The 23,959-nt window shown below is 48.3% G+C and overlaps 1 protein-coding gene across 1 annotated transcript in view; it reads right to left on the bottom strand.

Annotated features, from left to right (window-relative positions):
- Col23a1 (collagen type XXIII alpha 1 chain) overlaps nt 1-23,959 on the bottom strand; it is a 353,361-nt gene that overhangs the window by 64,987 nt on the left and 264,415 nt on the right. Inside the window, exon 3 of the mRNA XM_027949642.2 lies at nt 2,494-2,538. Coding sequence (XP_027805443.1) covers nt 2,494-2,538 — 45 coding nt within the window. The remainder of the gene's footprint in view (nt 1-2,493; nt 2,539-23,959) is intronic.

Below are 23,959 nucleotides of genomic sequence, written 5' to 3'. Positions count from 1 at the left end.
TACTCTACTTTGTCCTTAAAAAAGTGACTACGTGGGGCTGGGGTTGTGACTCAGCAGTAGAGTGCTCGCCTAGTATGTATGTGCAAGGTGCTGGGTTCCATCCTTAGCACCACTTAAAAATAAATAAATAATAAAATAAATGTATTGTGTCCAACTATAACTAAAAAAATATTTAAAAAAAAGAAAAGTAAGTACGTATTCCTCACACCCTTCCAAAAAGAATTTCAGGGAGCTTACAATAAAAGGCAGTAAAATCTTTTATGATGGTAGAAAATAGGAACTGAGTGATGAGCGTGTATTTGGTGTGTGTGGGGGTGCAGTGGGTGTGCTAACACACACATACACACAAATTCAGACTAATGGAGGTTTCTAGCATAAAACATAAAACAGCTTCAGTTTCTGGAAATCAAGGCAAAAAGAGAAACACAAGGGGTGTTTTCTATTAATGAGCAAACCCAGCTCTGGGAAGAAGAGTCTGAGGCTCTGAGAGAAGCTGCCCTGGATTCTCTTGAGCCTAATCAGCCTGGGGTCCTGTCGGTGGTGGCTCCCTCTGGCCTCACCACTACGCCCTTCTTGTGAAGCCGCTTAAGGGCAGGACAGTCAGTCATTCAGTGATTCACTGTCCCCTGCATTTACCTGTTGGATGCTGGAGACTTGGGGTGGTAGCCCTTAGCCAGAGGGGTTAAAGTAGGCTTTCTGTAGAAGCTACTTGAACTTGACTTGAAGGACAAAGAGAAATGACCTTGGAGTAAGAGTCTAGACAAAGAAGGAGATATTCTGGGCAAGGGAGGACATAAGAGTGAGGACTCAGAGGTAACAGGACCCTGGACACCCACAGTGAGGCTGAATGTGAGGGACATAGACTAGGGAGTCGGGGTGAGAGCCGCTGCAGGCTGTGGCCATGAGAGAGAGAAAGTGGCCCAGCTCCGAGATGTACTGAGAATTTGGAAGGGGACTTGGTGTGGGGAAAGGAAGGGTCACAGGGGATACTGGAGTCCGCACAGGGGAGCAGGTGGCTGGTGTCTCCTCCCTGAGGTGGTGAAGCCGGAGCAGAGAAGAGGGGAGGAGATGCTGAGTTTGGTGAAGCAGTGTCTAATCTCTGGGACCCAGAGGAAAGGACTGGGCTTGAGGCAGGGAGAGAGGTGTCCTCAGTGTCACTGGAGTAGCTGAAGCCACAGGAGTGGGAGACTGTGGGGAGAGAGGAGAGGAGAGGGCCAAAGGTGGATTCATTTAAGAGGCAAGTGGGGGTCTCATTAAAAAAGGCAAAGAACTAGAGGTCAGATGTGGGCCCTGAACTGAGCCAGAAATACCCAGGGCGGAAGGGAAGTGACACAGAGTGAGGGTCAAGAAAGATAAAGACGTTGTTTAAAGAGAAAACAATCTTATACTAGGATTGTGACCACAGAACCACTAATTCAAATAATATGAACCTTTAAAGCATTTTCTTTAAGCAGCCCCAGATATTTAGGGAAACGAAATACTAAGATATCTATAATCAATCTATCACACTTAAAAATAGAATAGTCCTTAAGCAGTGAGTGTTTCATCTGACTTGCAAATTTTGCACCTATTTTGCCAAAGTCCTGATGGTTTCTCTTATCCATGTTCACACTCTCACCCTCATTCTGTTGATGCTGAGATCATTAAGATACACCTGTAGTTTGTATCTTCTATTCCAGACACAAATACAAAGGAATGTGGAAAGGGACGAGGGCATACGAGTGTTCCAATGACTCTTTTCTTTTTGTAGATAGCATTTACTGAGTACAGAAAAGGAAGAGAAGAAGTTAAGTACGTAACTAAGAAAGTTAAACACTACAGAGTGTGTGCTGGTATGACCCAAAGGAAACCATTGGTAAATTTGGCCTTTGGGTGAGATGAAGAGGAGGCAGAGGGGATGTGGTTAATGCCTCTTAGTTGCTGGCAGCCAGGTGCGGGGAGAGGGGATACTAGGGACTGTGCAATGTGAGTTTATTTTGGGTGAAATGGAAATGATGGGGAGGAAGGTGGTGTAGATAAGTGAGTCCGTCTGCAGTTTGCTTGGAAGGAGGAGGAGCCTCCTCCCAAGGGCTTCCTCTGCCAAGGGAAGGAGAGGCCAAGTTTGGGGAGGGAGTGAGACATGCAGGAGAACTGTCCTGGCAGGTTGACAGAGCATGGCAGAGCCTGGGCTGGCAGAGTCGTAACTGCCCTCCACATGGCAGAGGCCATACTTCAGAGTGGCTGACAAGGGACTGAAGTTTCTAAAGCTGATAAACAGATTCAGGGGGTGGCTGAGGGCAGAGATGGGACAGTCCTGGAATTATGGATGTCAAGAAGCCAAGAAAAGGCAGTATTGGGAAGTGTGGCCTCTGGGGACAGCAGCTGGCATTAGAAAGGGGAGGAAGAACTGACTCAGGATCGAAGGGCATGACTAAAGGTGGGAGTCGGTGGCTGGCACCTCCAGTTGTGTTCTTCCCAGGCCTGGTTTAGAAATTAAGAAAACCCAGGACTCACCAGGGTCGCCTCTTCTTCCGGGCTTGCCACGCCGTCCAGGGGCACCTAGGGAGGAAAACAAAGATGGATTCATTGAGAAGGGAAGCCAGGGGGCTTGGGAACAGCCTGCCAGCTGCTGGTTCCCCACTGCTGGGGCCCACCTGCCCACACCTGTGACAGTATCCTGGGAGCAGCCTGCCACATGGCAAAGGCTGAGGCCGAGGCCGGCCTGCTGGTGGCGGAGAGAAGAAGCCGCTTACTTCTGCTGTCCCCTGCCCTGGCTCCTCCAGACACCGGCTCCCTGCTGGGCTGCATTCCTCACTCCTTACTGTAATTCCACTCTCTGTTCACTTATTCATTCACAAGTTCTTCCCCAACCAAAAAGATATACACTCGGGAGTCTCCTGAGGCAGGAGAGAGTTTACAGCTGAGAAACTTCAGACTTAGGAGACAAAGAAGGCCGAGGGAGAGAGTTTTCTTAGGAAAGCCCTGACAAATGCTTTCTGGTATCAAAGAAGGAAAAAAAAAAAAAAGCCAACACAATCAAGACCAATAAAGACACTATGGGACATTTCCAACGCTTCAATTTGGTGACAAGAGGCACCATCCATCCACGGTCTTTCTACTACCATCCACTGGAACCTTCAGTTCCTTCCTTTCCACCAGCCCAGGGAGATGCTTATACATTTGTTGTACTTTATTGCAGACCATGTGCACACCAGCACGTGATCCAGTCCTTCATCCTGACTCTTCCCACCCGCAGTACTGGGGATGGCACCTACCGCCTCACACACGCTAGGCAAGCGCTCTGCAGGGAGCCCGGCCCCATCCATCAGTTTTAAGCCTTTTTGAATTTATAATTGCAGACCCTCCTGCCTCCACCTCTGGTCCTCTACCTGTATTGGTCCCTGAGACCCGGGTGGCCCTGATGCCACTGAATGCTGGCCAGCTCCCTGCCCTGGGTTGGAAGTCCTTGCCTTTGGTTGTAGGGTAGAGGCCTTGAAGCTTCTGTCAGTGTCCCTCATCCTGTCACCTCTGATGCAGCTCACCGCACACTTTCCTGGTGTCCCTTTGTCGTATGCTCTGCCTCCCTTCCCACCCCTCTAAGTCTAATTATTCCTGATTCTCCCATTTTCTTAGAGGAAAAGATATGCAGAAGTGAAATTGCAGGTAATTACTACATTGCAATCTGCAAATGACATTTATACCTCTGTCTTGCCTGATCACTATATGCTAGGCTCGGAGCTGGGTACAAAGTCCACAGAGAGGCAGGTATTATAAGGCATTGCCCTTTCTGGCAAAAGTCAGCCTCAAAATCTGTCAAGAATTCCCAGAATAACCATGGAGCAGATACAGGAGATTGGCTATGAATCGTCTGAGTTTGGTGGACCATGGAAAAATGAATGTATGTGTGTTTCCCTTTTTCCTTCTGCCCATTTTTGAATGGGAGGTCGAGCCCTTAGTATACCCTTGGCTCAAGGGTTAGCAGAGCAAAAAAGTAGACGCAGTCCTGGATCAAAGGTGCTTCCTGACTTTGGTTAAGAGGGTGCCTTGATGGGGAGGAGGGAGGCTTCAGAAGGACAGTGAGGGAAGAGGGCCCCTCAGTGCTTTGCTAGACCTTGAAACATACTCAGGCCCATGGGATGAGGTGACAGTGAATTTCCTGCCAGGCTCATAGCCTGAGGGTTTGAGGTCAGAATAGTTGAACAAAACTTAAATGTTTAAAATGTGCTGTCTCACAACTCTTGAGTCTTGAGGGGAGAAACTCATACCAGTGACATACTTCTTGATTTTCCCTCATCCTGGGCACAGACCTTGAACTTGGAGTTTGGAGCAAGATCCCACCTGAGAGTCACCCTGTCTCATCCTCTTTCCTCCACTCCCAGGGACCATGTTGCTTTGGGGGGGCAAGATTCCAGCACCCCTATAAAATTCACTTGTCACACCTGCATGGGTTTTATAGCTTATGATGTGCCTCCAGGCCCACAATCTAGGCTAAGGCTTGAGACACCTGTGCTACTGCACTGTTAACTATGTCTCTGACACCTCCACCTGGGTGTCTTACCAACAACTCAGGACTCTGGTGGCCAAAATACCCTCCCCCCTTTTTTTTAAATCCCCTTCCTAGCACCCCAGTTGGGGATGAGGGGGCCTGGAAATCTCATCAACTAGTCATATAGAATAAGTAAGCCCTTGTGTGTGAGGGGCTGGTTGGCATGCTCGAATGATTTTTCTCCTCTGTGGATATATTTATTTTCAGGGTGACGGGGGAGTGTGGGAACAGGAGCCCCACCAGCACACTCGGCATCATGTTCCTCTGCTTGTAGCAGAGAAAAGACCCAGTTTTCACCCCTGAAGTTTCAGGGCTCTTGCCAGGCCATGGAAGGCCCAAGCTTGGCTCAGGCAGGCCACTTGCCTTGGGCCTTACGTGTGGGACATGTCAGGAAAGGGGCCATGAATGGGAGAATAAGATGGGCTTCCTTTGACCTGAAGCGAAACCAGCATTGTGGTTTTCTGATGGTCATCACCGGTACAACTGTAAAATTCTCTGTCTGGGTAACTTGAGCCTGATTTGACTGCATTGAAGTGGCTGAACAAATGGATTTGTCTGGGTGGTTCTCCTGGGTGGCATGGTTAGGCAGCAGGCCCACTGGAAAGGGCTGCTAGCAGGGCAGGTGGTTGCCCTGGCAGAGTGGAGTGCTCCACCTCCCAGAGCCAGTGGGCCCAGCTCCCAGCAGGCTGGAGCTGCGTGGGAGCTGGGATGTCACTGAGCGGGCAGGGCCTGTGGGGCTGGGGGCCCTGCATCCTAGATGGATTTCCAACTGAAGGAGTCCAAATAGAGAACAAGAACGAAGTGGCTCATGAGCATTCTCTGATAGGTAATGTAAACCAAGTACTGAAGGTTTTTGTGTGACCGACTCATGAATGGACAACTGGTCTACCCTTTATTGTGAGATTCACACTCAAACCTTCCACTCCACTAGGAGGCAACATGTCCAAACTCCAGTTCATCTCCTAATTACTTGCCTTCCCTAAGTGCAGGCATCACCAGTACCCCAGTAGCTGGGCCAGATCCCACCTGAGAGTCACCCTGCTGCATCCTCCTTCCTCCAGGCCTGACCTAGACTGCTTCCTTATTGGCATCAGGCAAACTCCCCAGCACCCAGGCTTGTCTCCCATTTGTCCTTCTGCTCCTCCTCTGTTGGGAGGATTCCTTCTCCAACCCTGGGATGGGACCGGGTGATGGTGGTGGAAGGAAGAAGAGAGGGAGGGGGCCTGGGTGGGTAAGGAGGCCTCAGGTCTGTCCTCATCATTTCCTGGCATTCTCTTTAAAAGACTGTCGAGTTCAACAAGATCCAGGGCTGAGAGGAGATACAGGATCACTTGGTTTGATGGGCACAGGTATTTGAGATGAGGAGTGCTTTCAGCCTTTCTTTCTCACTGGCTTCAGGAAGATAGGTGGTGAGGCCTGCCAGAGATGGTGAGAACATGCCAGAGGTGGGTTCCATGCTCACTACGGGGCTCTTACTCTGCTGCTTCTGCAAATAGCAAGGCAGACACACACGAGGACTGCAGGGTATAAGTTGCAGGGGTGGAAGGCCCAAAGCACAGCCCTTCATGAGTTTCTAGGCCACCATGGGGAGTGCACTTGGTTCAGCATCTCTTAGTTTGGATCTGAAATGTTCCCCCAAGGTCTCTTGTGTTTGGAGGGAGGATTCGTGGGAAGTTTTAGATCAGAGAACTCTGACCTCATTAGTGGATTAATCCACTGACGGCTAAATGGACTACTGGGAGGTGGGAACTATTTGGAGAAAGTAGGTCACTGAGAGCGTGCCCTGCAAGCATTCATCTTCTCTCCAAGTTCCCTCCTTTGTCTCTCTGTCTGCTTCCCGATGGTCATGAGGTGAGACGCTTTCCTCCACCACACCCTTCTGCCATGGTGTTCTGCTTCATCTGAGGCCCAGGATAAGGGGGCCAGCTGACCACAAGCGGAATCCTCTGAAAACATGAGCCAAAATAAATCTTTCCTTCTCTAAGATTTTCTCATCAGGTATTTTGGTCACAGTGATGAAAAGCTGACTAACAGCATCTACAGGTGCCAGACCACCTATTCATCCATGAGCAAGAACTTGGAGCCCTTTTGCTATACCCCCAAATAGTCCTTTGAGGAAGATACTAGTGTCCACTCTATAGATGAGCATTCTGAAGCTAAGCCAGATGTAAAGACATGTTTCTGGGGCTTTTCACAGTCAGTTTGCGGTTCCAAAGGTTTCAAGGACAGTCGTGCCCCATACACCTCCTGGAGAGAGGGGAGCCCACTTGGCTGCAGTTCAATTATCTGAGTGAGCAAAACCAGAACACTGCTCAGAGTTTTCCCCTTGTTGGTCCGTCTCTCCCATTTCTACAAGAAGGAGAACTCTCCTGCAGTTGCCGCAGACTCAGACACTCATGAGGGCCACTGTCTATCTTGATTTACCTGTTCACATGTACATGGGGAAACCATGTCTGGAAGAACAAAACAGATGTTGTCTGAGGCTGTTGCTGGAAAAACTGTTCCAGCTGCAAGTCTGCAGATGATGAAGCCTGGCTTGGGCTGGGAGAATGTCATTGTCCCCACCTCTGCAAGAGAACCATGGGATTCTGGGTCCAGGGTTGCCAACCGTAGGGACATTGATGTTTATAGCTGGTGTCACAAGAGTGACATGGGCAAAGGCCCCCATTTGTCTTTTATTGTCTTTTGGTACTAGGGGTTGAACCCAGGAGTGCTTTACCACTGAGTTACATCCCCAACTCGTTTTGATTTTTATTTCGAGAAAGGGTCTAGCTAAGTTGCTGAAGAATCTCACTAAGCTTTTAAGGCTGGTCTCAAACTTGCCATCCCCCTGCCTCAGTTGCTGGAATTACAGGCAGGTGTACTGGGCCTGGCAAAGCCTCATTTTTGAAGCTGTGGGCAGCAGACATCAAGGGTGGGGGGTGTGCCTGAGCAGGAGGGGAAAAGACCTGAGTGACATGGAAGCTGTTCAAATCTGAACGAGTCACTCAACCTCTCTGAGCCTTAGGTTCCCAGCCCATGAGGATAAGGATTTAGTGATGGTGGCAACTACATATACCTTGTAGAGTAAGTAAACAGATAAGTCGGCAGCAGAGGACATAAAAGGGCCGCTAATTTGGGATCTCAATAAATAACCAGTTGGAGGGGCTCCTGCCATTAAAACATGGGGTCTTGATGTAAATGGATATTTTTTGGTGTTCTCCAGGCAGGGAGAGACAGAGCAGATCCACTTGAGTAAACTTGTGGACAGGATTCAGCCTTATTTTGAGTGTATAGGGTAAGGTCAGCCCATGGAAAGTCTGGGCTGTCCCTAATCACTGCCTGTCTGCAAACCTGGGCATCAGAATGCAGAGGCTGAGCCATCTAGGAAAGGGATTTCTCCATGAAATCCTGAGGTTTCCGGCACAGCACGGGCCAGTGAGGGCTCCAGCTTGTTGCTAAATGGCTCAGGACGCCTGTGACCACCATCTGTGCTGTAAATAGCTCCAGGAGGATTAGGCTCTGTTTGAGGCCAGACAAAATGGAACCATTTCTAACTCACAGAAGCTTCATCTCATGTTGGGCTGGAGAACTCAGGTCAATGGCCAATACCAAAGGGAGACCCTGAACTCTGACTTCCTCTGAGATTTGAGTGGTGAGATCTTGGCTCTCAAAGTGGTGCTATAAGCCTTTCTGCACCTACCTCTGCTGAGGGCATCTTCCCCAGCAACACCTGCCTCATCACTGACCTCTTACAAACTAGAGCCTCCCTACTGCTGCTGGGCTGTGCAGGGACAGCATGCCCAGGCTCCTCCCTCTCTCTCTAATGGTCTGACTGCCTCCTGGGCTCCTATCTGGTTTCTCAGCCCTCAGCCCTGTTCCTGCTCTTTCCTCCTCTCAGGCCCTGAGCGCAGGGACTTTTGTGCAATATTTCTAATTGTATCTATTCAAAAGTTCACAAAACATTTTAATCTGTCTCTGCTCTTTTCTCCCTATAGATTGGGAGAACTAAGGCTCAGAGAAGCCAAGCAATGCTTCCAGACAGAACAGATAAGGAGGTGAAGTCAGCCTAAGTGTCTCTATATGGAAGAATGGGTAAGCAAAATGTCATAGATACAATGGGGGTTATGGTTTGGATCTGAAACAAAAGCTTGTGTGTTGAAGGGAACAGTCTTCAGAGGTGAAGGTCTTTGGAAAGTGATTGGATCTTGAGGGTTCTGACCTCATCAGTGGATTCATTCATTGATGGATTCATAATTTAGCAGGCTACTGGAAAATGGTGGAAACTTAGAAGCTGAGGCCTAGTTGGAGGAAGTAGGTCCTTGGTGTACCCTTGAGGGCTACACTTGGTTCCCTGCCCCCTCCTCTTTCTCCATTAACTTCAAGTTTGCTCTCCTGCATGCCTCCCACCATGTGTTGTCATGGCCCCAAAGCAACGGGCCAGTTCGCCATGGACGGAAACCCTCTGAAACCAAAAACCAAAAAGTCTCTGAACTCCTTTTATTTTTATTTTTTTTTTATATTTATTTGTTAGGTATAGTTGGACACAATACCTTTATTTTATTTATTTATTTTTATGTGGTGCTGAGGATCGAACCCAGGGCCTTGCACATGCTAGGTGAGCACTCTACCACTGAGCCACAACCCCAGCCCCATGAACTCCTTTTAAGTTGTTCTCCTAGGTATTTTATCACAGATGGACAACTGACCAATGTACAGGATGTGATTCAGCCTTAAGAAGGAGGGAAATTCTGACACATGTGGATGAACCCTGAGGATGTTATGCTAAGTGAAATAAAAGTCACGGAGAGTACAAATACCGAATGATTCCCATTATATGAGGTTCCTTGATTAGTCAAACTCACAGAGGCAGAAAGTGGAATGTTGTTTGCGGGGGGCTGGGGTGGGAGAGGGAGATGGGGAGTTAGTGTTTCGTGGGGACAGAGTTTTGGTTGGACAACAGGAAGAGAGTTCTGAGAAGGGTGGTGATAATTGTTGTGTAACAATGCGAATATACTTGATGCATTAACTGTACGCTTAAAAATGGCTTAAATGGTAAATTTTAAGTTATGCATATTTTAATCACAAATGAAAAAACAAAACAAAAACAAAATACTAAGTAATCCTAAGGCTCTCGGCTACAAGGAACAGAGCTAGGCTGGCCCGATACACTATGGTAAAGCCGTGGGTAACCACAGCTGAGTGTCTACCATGATCTTGGTGCTGTATAATCAGATAAAATGCCACCCCCAAGGTCACGATGGCATCCTTGAGGTCATACGGTGAGAAAATGGCAGAACCAAGACTGGAGCCCAAATCTGTGGGACTCCAGAGCTCTAGAGTCTGGTCCCCGAATTTCTCAGCTACTGTGACCAGGACCAGACTCTTCTTATCATCCCGTAAAGTGACTACAAGCCTCAAACATCCCCTCGATTTAGTTATTCTCAAAGGCACTGACTCTCTTCCCAGAACTTTGGGAGGAGAGTGAGGGGAGGTGGTTTTGGATGCCTCCTTCCCTGACCTTCAGCCTGGAGCTCCCCAAGGTTGCCTGGGGTTCTGGTGGGCTGGGCCCTGAGCAGGGAATGGGTGGGGAGGTCCCTGGATTTGAGCTTTTAAGACCAGATCACCAATAACATCTCCCTGGTTCAATTGGTTTTACAAGTCTCAGACCACTTCAGGGGCAAAAACTCCCACCCAGATGCTTGTTTCTACCTTGGCCTAGTCTTTTATCCCTTGGAGGAGGGGGCAGGTGTATTGTGGTGGATGCCTCTGGGATAGGCCTAGGGGCTATGATACGTTGCCCTGGTTAATTGGGCTCAGCCAGGATTGTGGAAAACTCTGTACTCTGGGAAGTAAAATCACAGCCTCTTGCTCAGCAAACCCACTTCATTCCAGAGTTGCTTTGTCCCCGCAGACCCATCTTCCACTATCCACCACACCCCTCTGTTGCAAGGTCCCAAAGCAGTTGGAAAAACCAATGCCACAGACTGCCAGGGTTTTAAGGCACCACCCTTTTGAGTGTGTCTGGGACCAAGGTCAGTGTTCAGGCTGGTGAAAGATCTTGACTGGCCCAGTGACCAGATCTGGTGAGATCACTCACACACTGTGCCATTGAGTGAATGAAGGAACAGGGCCCAAGTCAGGAGCTGCTGGTGTTATGCTTGAATTCGGGACCCCCAAAAGACCACCAGAGACCAAGATGGATGTAAACAGCAAAGAGGTGTTTATTGCGAGCTAGCTCAGTCCTCCGCGCGCACACACAGCAACTGGTGACGCTGAGAGGCCCCGAGCCCAGGGTTTGCAGCAGTTTTATACATTCTTTGGAGAAGGCAGGGACCCCCACATACATCATAGCATCTCTTAGCAAATCATCACACTCCATGGGAAAATCAAATAACAACTCTAAAACATGATCAACACATTCACTGGCAGGAACAAGTTGGGTAGGGGTGATTGGTCAGTACAAAAGGGGTATTCATTTGAACTGATTGGTTTAAGCCAAGAGGGGTGTACGTGCTGAACTACATGGTTTCCCAACTTGTTATCAACCACCATAAACTACTGGGAGGGTCATCTGGCATCCCAGGTATTTCCCTGTCTCATGCTGATTGGTGGCTGCTAGGGGGTTGCTATGGATCCCCACCTAGCCTGACTGAGTCAGGGACACCTGGCGCAGCAGATCTCTCCTGTTATTTGTAGATAAACAACTTAGCAGGGTGGGAATGTGCCTAGGAGTGCTCTGTGGGTTTTTCCAAGGACAAAGGTGATGTCCCTTCCTTGGACAGGCTTTGCTCTGAGGTAGAGGCTGGTTTTTCACTGGGTCCATGGATGGCCCAACCTCACATTCACAAAAGACCCCATGTGGACATTACTGCTCTCTCCAAAGGAGTTCAGTACCTGACAGCCACAGCAGGACCCTGACAGCATTTAATAAAAACAAGAATTAGTGGGGACCCTTCCAATAAACTGTTTATGTTTGGCACTAACCTAGATTCTATGGTATTAACTCATATGTCCTGCACACCAAGTCTGTGAGGAAGGCTATGATTATTAATGTCCACTTTACAGATGAATAAACTGAGATACGGAAAGATTAATTGACTCTCTGAGGCCATACAGGTAGTAGTGACTAGAGCCACACAGTCTGGATCATGAGCCTGTGCTTCTAATGGCTGCCTGGTTCCCTCCCATCATAGAAGATACTTGTTAGAGGTAAGCAGTTAAAATAGTCCACAACTTTTATAACCATGTCTTGGCATTTGTTATTTGTTTATTTAAAAAAAATATTCCAGGAACCACACAAAATGGAAGTGGCCCAGGGATGGCCCTCCAAGGTCCGTGAATTAAATCTCTAATTGAAAGGCCACATGCTGTGGGGCAGCACTGGAGACTCGGAATGCCTCCAAGCCCCTTGAGGCATGCCTTCCTGAAGCCATCCCAAATGGCTGCAGTTTATGGGCAGATTCCTCCAACTCAAGTCGGGAGCGGCTTTCATAAAGTGTTTAAAATGGGGCTAAGGAGTTCAAATCTGTTACTCTTAGCGGTGCTGCAGTGTGACCACCCTATGTCAGCCAGAGTCCCAAGAGCCCTCTCCCAAAGGGTCCTGGTGGGGAGGGGAGGCCCACTGCCACATGCTGAGCCTGTGCAAGCCACCTGCTGGGTGCTCTTGCTATTTCTTTAACCCTCTGAGTCATTTTGAGATCAGATTGGCCCCATTAACAGATGGGGAAACTGAGGCACAAAGGTGAAAGTCTGGGCCTGGGCTCTTGCCCCCACCAGTGTTGGCCTCCTAAGTTCCTCCCTTTTAGGGAAAGAGATTGTGGTTTAGGTCTCAGAGCTAAGAATGGAATGTCCCACCCAGAAGGTGTAGCAAGAAGACCTGAAAAGAAACAGAACCTAGGGGGTGGGGACCAGGGTCAGTGGATGGTGGCTGGACCTGGTGGCAGGGCTCTGTATGTGCTTTTGGTCAAGGGTGTGTGGGGAGCACCCAGAGGAGCAGATAGGAACACTCTCACAGTGGAAGTACTGCTTTTTGGAAGCCTTCAGACCTCTGTGTCTTAGAATAGAGACTTAAAGAGAGAGCAGCTAATCACGGTCCTTTTGATTGACTGATGTAAGTCATGTGGGCATCCCATGTTGGGGAAGCCAAGTGCTATGGTTTCAATGTGCTCCCCAACGTTCATGTGTAAACTTCATCTCCATTGCAACAGTTTGGGTGGGCAGGACCTTTAAGAGGTGATCAGGTTATGAGGACTTGGTGCTCATGCATGGGATTAATCTGTTACTATAGGAGTGATTTTTTGTAAGGGGAGTTCGGGTCCCCTCTCTTCCCTCTCTCCCCTCTCTTCTCCCTACTTTCTCTCTCCCTCTCTCTTTCTCTCCCTGTCTCTCTCTTGTGCTCTTTTCTCCTGCTTCTCGCCAGGGGATGATGCAGGACAGGGGCTGTCACTAGATATGGGCCCCTTGACCTTGGATCTAGTCTCCAGAACTGTAAGAAACCATCCTCTGGAGGGCCAGGCATGATAGGGCACCCCTGCAATCCCTGAGACTGGGGAGGCTGAGGCAGGAGGATTGCAAGTTTGAGGCCAGCCTAGGCAATTTAGCAAGACTCTGTTTCAAAAACTAAAAAGGGCTGGGGATGCTGCTCAGTGGTAAAGCACCCCTGGGTTCAATCCCTAGTACCAAAAAAATATACCAGAAGAAATCAATTCCTGCTCTTCACAAATCCCTGAGTCTCAGGCATTCTGTTGAAGCAGTGCGAAGTAGACTGACACCCAGTAATAGGCCATGTCTCAGGCTTGGCAGCCCGCCCCCCCCAACTCCTGGGGGGCTCTGGCATGGAGAAACTCTCATGAATAGTGAGCTCTGCCTCTCAGGATGACTGAGAGAGACCATGACCCTTCTCTCCCACAGGGGCTCAAGGCCATGAGAATGGCTTTGAAAGGGCTGCAGGGGCCCTGACTGGTCATCAGGCCTGGACAGGAAGTGGGGGAGAATTCCAGAGAGGAGATATGGATATTCTTGGGCTCTCTAAGGGTGTAGGCTAAGAGTCGGGTGGTTAACTGGAACATGGAAGTAGCCCGTCCCCAGTCAAAGGTATTGGCTACAGAGGAAAGATGGTGTTGTATGCAATAGCTGGCCACTGGATCTGCAGGATGTGGGTGGCACTGCTACTGAGGGCATAGGGTGGCCGCCAGAGAGCTTGGGGTGATGGCTTTTGTTGTATGGGTGGATGGTCTAGGGCTTGGGGGCTCCGTCAGCCCCAGATCTGTGCTACTACAAATGAGCTCCCTCCCAGGGCCCGCTGTCTCCTGGGATCCCATTTCCTGTTGGAAAACAGGCTCCAGCGAGGCGCACATAAACCAGCACACCCCAAAGATGCCAAATTCCTCAACTCTTCATTCACCCCAAAGCCTTAATCACTGACACATGGGCTGATCTATTCCTCCAAACTTAATGAAGGCCAGGATTTATTGCTTTCAGAGAATGCAAAGCTTTTTCTTTCTTTCCTTTTTTTTTTTATAACTTAAAAGGGCCATTCATGTGAGCTTTGATTTTCATGAGAATTCCTGACAAACCTGCATACAAAATCCCCACCCTGCTCTTCTCAGAAGGTTCTAGAAAAGGTCTAGTGAGGCCAATCAGCTGGAGGTCTGTGGAGTGTGGCCAGCGCAGTAGTGGGCATGGACTTAGTAAGTCACACAGTGGTGGTCGGGGGAGCTGACCACTCAGCATATATCACCTGCTCCCAGGTGTCCCGACATCATGGACCCTGGATTTTGCATTCCCAGCTCCTTGGGACAGGAAACAGAGCTCTCCCGAGGGAAACACAGGCCACCCCACAGTGGGGCCTAGCATGATTTAATTTCCACAAGGAATAGTGAAGAACTACAGTGGGCATTAGGGTGCTCAACTATCCTGGTATATCTGGGGCTCTCAATGCTAAAGTCAGGACAGTCTCAGCAAATAAGGATAGTTGGTCACCCCAGTGGACAGTTGTGAGGAAGGAAGCTCTCAACACTGCCCTTCTACCTGACTCCCTGTCACAGGACCTTACTTCCACTCTTGAACCCTGCAGCCTACTTCTTCCCCCAGGCCTTTGCACTGGCTGTGCCCTCTGCCTGGAACTCTCCTCCTGCACATTTGCACTACTGACTCCTCCTTGTCACTTCCTGGACCACCCAGTCTAAACTGGCCTGTCCTCAGGATCTTCCGCCACATACTCCTATGTTATTTTCTTCTAATCACTTATCCATATCAAAATCACCTGTTTATTTTATTTGCTTCTTTTTGCTGGGGACTGAAACCAGGACCTTAGTTATATCCCCACCCCTGCTTAAAAGGTTTTTAAAAAAGTTTAAATCAACACAGAGTAATTGCACAGACTGATGGGGTACAGTGTGGCCTTTCAATTTATGCACATGACATGCAGAGATCGGATCAGTCTCGTTGGCATATCCATCACCTCAAACACATCACTTCTTTGTGTTGGGAACATTGAAAGTTCTCTCCATTTGCTGTTTTGAAATATTCAATTAATTTTGTGAACCTTGATTTCCCTACTGTGCTACGGAACTTTAGACTGGGGATGAAGCTCAGTGGTGGAGCATGAGCTTAGCACGTGCAAGGCCCAGGGTTTGCTCCCCAACACGAAAACAAACAAAAACCAAAGGAACCCAAACAGACAACCCCCTCCAAAGAAAACAACAAACAGAGGGAGGGAGGAAGTCCTAGGGATTAAAACAGAGCAAACTGTTATGTGCATTTATGAGTATGTCAAATGAATCTCACTACTATGTTTAACTACAATGCACTGATAAATATTAAAAAGCAAAGTTGGAGAACACACACAACAGAACAAACAAAAATCCCCAATTATTCTTCCTATCCAATTGCACCTTGTACTCATCAACCAGACAGCCTACCGAGTTGCTGGGGTCACAGGCATGTGCCACCATGGCCAGCCCCTTCCTTCACTTGATTTTTAGTGTTTATGGTGTCTCTTTCCTCCCTGGAAAGTCAGTTCCTGCCCACTGGTTCATGGCTTCAGTTTTCAAGTGGGCCTGATACGCAGCCCTGTGCTAAACAACTGTTCAGAGCATGCATGAATTCTCTTCTGGAAATTGGGTGGAGGTGGGAGGACCTTGGGGTCCCCAAACTGGCCAACGGTCAACCTTGCTGTTCTGAAGCCCTTCTGAACTGGGAAGAAGTGGGCTTTGTCCCCAGGCTGTGTGCAGCCAGATTGCATGCAGCCCAAATTACCCATGTGTCACCTCATGTAATGCTCAGAGCAGATTCTTGAGGCTGGGACACCAACATTCCCTTTTACAGATCCTGGGATGAGGCTCAGAGTAGGAAGGGACTGCTCACCATCAGTGTCAGCCAGGGTGGGCAGCCAGCCTGTGTAGTCCCCAAGGCTTGGGCCTCTTTGCTGCTTGCCTCTGACATGAGTCTGAGGTCTCAGGAAGCCACTTCAGCTGTGCAACTTGGCCAACTACATCTGGGGGAGCCAAGAGGAAAGATTCAGGGGGCCCCAGGAGGCTGCTCCCAGGTCCTGGCCTGTGAGGCAGAGGTGCCACCCTGTTCCCTTGTACTATTGACTTGCACTCCCAAGGGGCCTTGAGTGATCCACACTTGTTTTTGTTGACCACCAGGGCCAGACCTGAGGACCATGGCTTCCCTTGGAGAATTCTGGCTGTCATGAGCCGAGTCCTCCTTGTCTGTCCTTGCCTGCCACTGGCCTGGCTGCTCAGAGGCTGCTCTGCAGTTTCTCACACCCTCCTTTTCCTCCAAAGCAGTAGCTCCCTGCCCTTCATCACCATTGGGTCCTCATGTGGCCTGGAGGTCACATGTATTCAGGGCTGGGACCAACTGTCCCTGCATGGGCTGGTGTGGGGAGGCCCATGTGGTCAACATCTGTTTTTTTTTTTCCAGTGCTGGGAATTGAACCCACATCCTTGCACACACTAGGCAAATGCTCTACCCTGCGTTACACCCCAGCAGCACTGTGTTCTAAACAGCTTTATTAGATATGATTCACCTGTCATGCAATTCATCCAATGACTTTTTTAAAAAAATATTTTTAGTTGTAGATGGACACAATAACTTTATTTTATTTATTTATTTTTATGTGGTGCTAAGGATCGAACCCAGTGCCTCACATATGCTAGGCAAGGACTCTACCACTGAGACCCAGCCACAGCCCCATCCAATGACTTTTGGTATATTACACCTTTTTTTATTTATTGGTGCAGTATGCTAAGCACACACTCCTACCATTGAGCTACATCATCAGCCCCATATTTTAACTTTTAAATTATTTTTAGGGGTTGGGGATTCAGCTCACTTACAGAATACTTGCTCAGCACACACAGGCTCTCAGCACAAAAAAAAAAAAAAAAAAAGAAAAAGAAAAAGAAACAGAAAAAAATTTAAATTGTGGAAAAATCAATAACAAAGTGTATCATCTTAGCCATTTTTATGAATGAAGTTCTGGAGCCTTAAGCGCTTTTACATTGCTGTGCAGCAGTACCTGATCTCCCCCTGGCATCCGTTTCGAGGAGTCTCGTCCCTAGGGGGTGCGTCCCTGGACACTGGGTGCTGCCATATCTGAAATTCCCCTGGCATCTGGTTATAGGTGTCTCGCCCCTAGAGGGGGGTGTCCCCTAGTCTCTGGGTGCGGCCGTATCTGATCTCCCCTGGCACCCAGTTTTGAGGGGTCTCGCCCCTAGAGGGGGGCATGCCCTGGACCCTGGGTGTGGCCCTACCTGATCTCCCTACGCACCGGGTTCGAGGGGTGTCGCCCCTAGAGGGGAGAGTCCACTGGACCCTGGGTGGGGTGGTACCTAATCTCCCCCCAGATCCCGGGTTCAAGGGGTCTCACCTGTAGAGGGGGAAGTCCTCTCTTCCTTGTGTGCAGGGTCTCACCCTAGACGGGGGAGTACCCTGGAACCTGGGTGCAGCAGCAGTACCTGATATTCTGCAGCACCCGCATTCCAGGGCTCTTGCCCCGAGAGGGGGACGTCCCCTGGTCCCTGGGTGCTGCTGACCTGATGTCCACCCAGCACCCAGGTTCAAGGGGTCTCACTGACACTCTGTTCCCAGAGCCCTCTGGAAAACCTTTCTCCCCTGGAGCTGGGTGCCGGGATGCTTTAGGCTGCAGGGAAAGGGGCTCCTGTGTGTGCGTGTGTGTGTGGGGGGCTGTCATGTGCCCTGCATGTGCTGGGGCTCCTTCAGATGTTTGCACATGTCTAATGTGCTCAGCACCTTTGCCAGGGACTTCACAGCAACCTCACTTTGCAGATGAAGCAGAAGAGACTCACAGAGAAGGGACGGACTAGACCAAGTAACACAGTTGGTGTGCAACAGAGCTGGGACCCAAACTCAGTTGTGTTCAATTCATGAACACTGGCTTTCTTTTTTCTTTTTAAAAGGAAAAAATGGGGACTGCCTGGAATCTCTCCATCTATTCCAGATGCCATCGTGAAATGACATCCAGAGAGACCCCTTGATGTCCCCAGATATAAGCACTTCCCTTTCCTTCCTTGACCTGTGCTGCTCTGGCAGAGTGGGCTATGGCCTGTGGGGGCAGGAGGACTGGGTTACTCTGGACTGTGCTCTCAGGGTGCTTGATCCCACCTCTGGTTTCAGATTTAGTGGGGCTGTGAAATTTGCATTTTTAACAACTGCCCAGGTGTTGCCATTATTGCTGGTCTGAGAAATACACTTTGAAAGCCAGTTGATTTCTCTCTAGTTTTGATTTGCTTTTTGCTGTCCTGGGGATTGAACCCAGGGCTTTGGAGCATGCTAGGCAAATGCTCTACCATATTTCCAGCTTTCTCTCTTTAAATACTACTTTCTTTGTTCCAAAATATTTCCAGCCTCATGTGTTTTTAGCTATGCTATGTTGCCTTTTGTGTGCTCAGGGAGGCTGGAGTCAAGCTGTGCCTTTACAAAACCTGGGGACACCACCTCTGGGTTCATAAATCACTGGTAATTATTTCTACTGCTGCTTTTGCTGTGGGGCTGTGAGGTCACTGAGCACAATTACTATGTACCCAGCCAGCGCTGTCATGTAAATCACTCACTGGATTTTTATTTTTTTTTCTTTTGCACTCTTGGGGATCAAACCCAGGGCCTCATGCATGCTAGACAAGCGCTGTAGCATCGAGCTGCATCCTTAGCCCTTTTTATTTTTTTTATTTTGAGACAGGTTCTTGCTAAGTTGCCCAGGCTGGCCTTGAACTTGCAATCCTTTTGCCTCAGCCTCCTGGGTAAGATAGCTGGGATAACAGGCATTTGTCACCATGCCAGCTCCATCCTTGAATTTTCACAGCCACTCTGAGGCAGAAGTCATCACCAAGGAGGGAACTTGAACTCAAGAGGTCAAATCACTGGCTCAGGGCCACACAAGCATCTGCATGGTGAGGCTGGGATTTGGACCAAGGTGATTCAGGGCCAGAGCTCATGCTCTGAGTTCACACCATTCTGCCTCAGGATTAGCAGAGATGGGACAGAAACCCCTCACCAGTTCTAGTGGCAGTTGGATGAATGGCCTAAGCCAAAGTCCTCATCTCACTCCCATTTCATCCTCTAATCTCTCCAAATGAATCCCCCATCTCCATGGACAACATCTCCACCTATCAGGTACTGCAGCTGGGATGGTGGTAGGTCCGTGACTTCTGATATTCCAGACTACCATCTTTTTATGAAAGTGACAGAGCTGCCATCCTGCACCACTGACCAAGTGCTGGTGCTATCTGGGTGTTTAATGTATATTAACCATGAACCTCACAACAATCAAGCAGGTACTATTATTATTCCCACTTTTTCAAAATTAGCTAAAAATGACAGTAGATTTCAGATGTGGAATTCCAGCAATGAGAGGATAAGTGTGACATGCTCTAAGTCACCTAGTCAGGAAGAGAAAGATCCAGAGCTTTCCCCTCTCTGTCCCCACCAGGTCCAGTCCCAGCATCTCTCTGTGGATCTATGGTCAGAACCTCTTTCCTGGCTTCTCTGATTCCCCTCTTGCCTCCTTTCTGTCACTCTCCACCCCACAGTTAGGGTGGCCCCTTTAGAGCAGAAATTTTATCATGCCATGTCCCTTTCAGGGGATGCACTTGTTCCTCACTGTCTTGGGGACACAGCTTCCTGGTCAAGGCCCTTTCTGGGTGACTTAGATTCCGCTCCTCTAACCTGCCCTGCCCACCCTCTGCTTAGCTTCCAGGACTTACTGCTGACCCATCTTCTGCCAGAATATCTGGACTGGAGGCACTATACCTCCAACAGCTGTTTGACTCATGTCTCCAACATCCTTTCTCCCATTTCTTGCCAGAAAAACTCTTACTCATCCTTTAAGACCCAGATAAGACATAGAAATATATCTTGGCCTTCCTGGCTGCTCACCCTTGGGCTAGGGATTCTTACTTGCTGTAAGTTCTTAGTGCCCTGGGATGGAGTTGTCTGCTCATTCGTCTGTACCATGAGCCCCCGAAAGCAGGGACCACATTGGATTTGCCTTGGTCCTTTGCTGCCTAGCCCAGGCCCACGCAGGATCCAGATGAACTGAATCAGGTGGATGGTCAGCTCTCAGTTCCAGGCTGTCCCTCAGCAACTTGTATTTGGGTCTGATCTTTGCTGAGCATTAGGAAAGGAAGACATATGATCTTTGTTCCTTTGTATTGGGCAGCACCTGTCCTTCCCGCTCTGTGCACTGGGGGAGGGGAAGATACCAGTTTATGAACCAGTGCAAGCTGCCATGATCCTTCTAGTGTTGGAAACCACTGGAGTGGATCTAGCCCCGGTAAACTGCTCTTAACCACTCCCCAGGGAAAGCCCGGAGACCCCAGATAATTAGCTGCATGTGTGTGGGAGACAGGACTCTTTTTTTTCCCAAGGATTTATGAGCAGGAGGACTATTCTCATTGACCTCCATTTCAGGAAAGGCCTCTTTCTGGAACACTTGCCGAGTATTCCATCAACAGTAAAGCACATATGCTCGCAGTAAGCCTGCTTGACATCGTCACACCGGCATATGTTTCTTGTCTCATACGCATTTTAGCACTGGCTCTGGGGAATGCATGTATTTCTGAACGTCCCTAAACACAGCTCCGAATGAAGCACTTATAATTTACCCTTCATGAAAACCATCTCTGCTCTTTCCAAACATACTTGGAAGTAGATTCAAAGTTTATTTAGAAAGAACTTTAAAAAAAAATAGACTGAAAAAGAGTGCTTGTGGATTCTTTCTCCTTGGCTTATTGGGACTTTGGGACCAGCTCACAGATATGACACACTTAGAAGAGACCATGAACGTGTGAACATCGGGTCATCTGTCCGCGCAGGCATTTCTTCAACTCATCGTCTATTTATTCGTCTGTTAGGCTACCTGCTTTTCCCTCCCTCTGTGTTTGGCTTTCTTTTTGGTCCATTCATGTTCCCTTGCCTGGTCATTATTCGTTCATCCATTTATCCTGCCATAAAAAACGGCCCAGTGTTTACTCTGGAGTGAATGAATGACTTCATTCGTCTAGGCAATCAAGTAGCCACCTGCACATTGGTCTATCCATCCATCTATCCATCATCCCTCCATCCACTCGTTCATTAAGTTACTAATCTTTGTTCATATATCCCTTTTTGTGTGTGTGGTACTGGGGATTGAACCCAGGGCTTCACATGTGTGAGGTAAATGCTTTACTACTGACCTACATCCCTAGTCCTTTATTTTAAAATATTATTTTGAGACAGAGTCTTACTAAGTTGTATAGACTTGCCTTGAACTTCTTAGCCTCCTGCTTCAGCCTGTCAAGTAACTGGGATGAAAGGCATGTGTACCACACCTAGCTTCACTCATACTTTTAATCATCCATCCATCTATTGGTATAGCTGTTCATCTATCCATCCATCTATCCAAGAAGGAAGCTCTAATAACCCAGTCTGTGCCAGGCAATGGAGATACTTAAATGAACACATTCTGGTTCTTATCCTTGAGTACGTCACAAGGAGTTGAGAGATAATATGCAAACAGCCAACTATAATACAATGATATTAGAAAGAGATGTACAGGCATCATGGGGGCCCCAGGAAGGGGCACAGATGCCTGGGAACAATTCTGGGTAGAGAAGGGGAAATGGAGCCATTCACAAATGGAAAACCTGCCCACTTCTCCCTGTCTCCCAGAACCAGCAAGGCAGCAACCTAATGCCTGCTCTAGGAAACCTAATGCCTGCTTTAAGCCTTTGGAGACATTTCTGTCAGAAACAATCTTCAGGATGGGACTGGACCCATTCTGATCTGTAACTATTCTTCTTCTTGCAGGGCTGGGGATGGAACTCAGAGCTTGGTGTATGTCTGCTAGGAAAGCCCTCTCTTAGTGATTATTCTAGCAGTCCTACAGGGCCTGAATTAATCTCTCCATCTGCAGAGGAGGAAACCAGAGCTCAGGATGATGGAGAGTGAAGAAAGATAGGGCCCTCATATTGGGGTCTGAGAACTGGCCCTCATTCCATGGAGCTACTGGTTGGTCCATGCAGATCTCTGCAGCCTCTGTCCAAGGGGTAGTCCTGAGGATAGGATTATCTTCTGGCTTTTCATCTTCCCCTCTGAAAGCTTCCTGAGTGCTTGGGCCCAATTGTTCAGGGGTCAAGGTTCTCTCTGCATTCCACATATCTCAGAACTATCCAGACATCCCTTGCCCTTCCTCTGTGGAAAGCTGAGTGCTCAAAGGACCCCCACAGAGCTTCCCTTCTCCTGGCCCAGGGCGGAAGGGTTGAGAGAGAGGAGCTTGTCTGCAGAGCAGGGCATACTGCAGGTTCTGTCCAGGCCCCAGGCTCTAATTCCTACAGAGAGAGTGGCCATGGTTCAACCAAGAATCCAGGGAGCTGCCCTAAGCCACACTGCTCTGCCTGGGAGAAGATGGCAGCACAGCCCCTCTGGGGGAGTGAGCAGTCTATCTGTTCTCTCTGGCCCAGGGTTGCTGTCTGTAATTATCCTGCATGTCTCCTCTTCTACGAGTCCCCAGTGAAATACGAGTCCTGTCTGTCATCTACGTAGACACTGTCAAATGGCTTCTCCCCTCAACCTCACTGCCTTTGACCTCCTTACCAGCCTCTCTTTCCCTGGGCTCCATTCTTCTCATTCAGCCTCTTCCTTGACCCCCATGCATGGAACTTTCTAAATATGGTCAACTGGTTTTCTCCCAAAAAGAATAAAAACAAAGACCCTGGTAACCTCCTCAGCTCAGGAGCCGGATGGTAATGAAAAGACCTGGGTTCAAATCCTAGCTCTGTCACATAGGATCCATTTCATTGGCTTCATTGGGTCTCAGTTTGCCCATCTGTAAAAATGTGAATATTAAATACCCATTTCTCATGGATTGTTGTTATCGTGACAGCTGCATATGAACTAAGGCTTCTCCCCAAAACTATGCTTCAGAAAGGAAGAATAATCTATATTCCAGTCTTTAGAGAAATTTTTCATTTTATGTGGTACATACACATTGTGTTTAAATGTATTTAAAAACAACAATGAAGTACTGTTTAGTGGAGACACATAGCCCAAACCAACCCTGATTGATGTTTGTTTTAGATGGGTACAGAGGTAACTCAAGGGATCTATTTTTTTTTAAAGGTGGGGGCTGAGAATGTAGCTCGGTGGTAGAGCACTTGCTTAGCAAGTATAAGGCCCTAGATCCCATCCCCTGCACTGAAAGTAAATTTTAAAAAATTTTAAAAAGTTAAGGGAAGCCTAGTAGTTAGGAATGGTGTGTTAGGGAGTGTCTATAATCATCCCACATGCATACAGTTGCCTCTACTACATCTAGGAGTTTGAGATGCAAGGGCAAAGAGGTCAGCAGAGGAAATACTGCCTCCATTAGGAAGCTGAGAAGCAGATGAATGAAGGCTAACTGTCTGTGCAGAAATGGAAAAGCCACAACTCCGAGCAAGCCATGGGAAAACCTCAGAGCACCCTGATGTCCGATGCTGAACACCCCTAGGGCTCAGGAATGGTCAGCCTCAGTGCCCTGAAGAGGTAGCATCTAGAAGAGGGGTCTCAAACTATGGCTCATGGACTAAAGCTGGCCTGCTACTTATTTTTTTAGGACTTTGATTTTTTTTGTAGTTGTAGATGGACAGAATGCCTTTATTTCATTTGTTAATTTTTATGTGGTGCTGAGGATCAAACCCATGCCTCACACATGCTAGGCAAGTGCTTTGCCACTGAGCTACAGCCCCAGCCCTAGGACTTTAATTTTTACCTATTTAAAATATATTTCATGTATTTTTAAATGACATAATAATTGTACATATTTATGGGGTACAGTGTGATATTTTAATAATAAAAACAGTGTATGATGATCAGATTAGGGAAACTGGCGTATCTATTACTACAAACATAATTTTTTTCTACTACCTGTTTTTTTTTTTTTTTCCAAACAGAGTTTTATTAGGACAC

This window comes from Marmota flaviventris, chromosome 5, assembly GCF_047511675.1.
Source record: "Marmota flaviventris isolate mMarFla1 chromosome 5, mMarFla1.hap1, whole genome shotgun sequence".
Classification (NCBI taxonomy): domain Eukaryota; kingdom Metazoa; phylum Chordata; class Mammalia; order Rodentia; family Sciuridae; genus Marmota; species Marmota flaviventris.
This window is presented reverse-complemented; position numbering and strand designations above follow the sequence as displayed.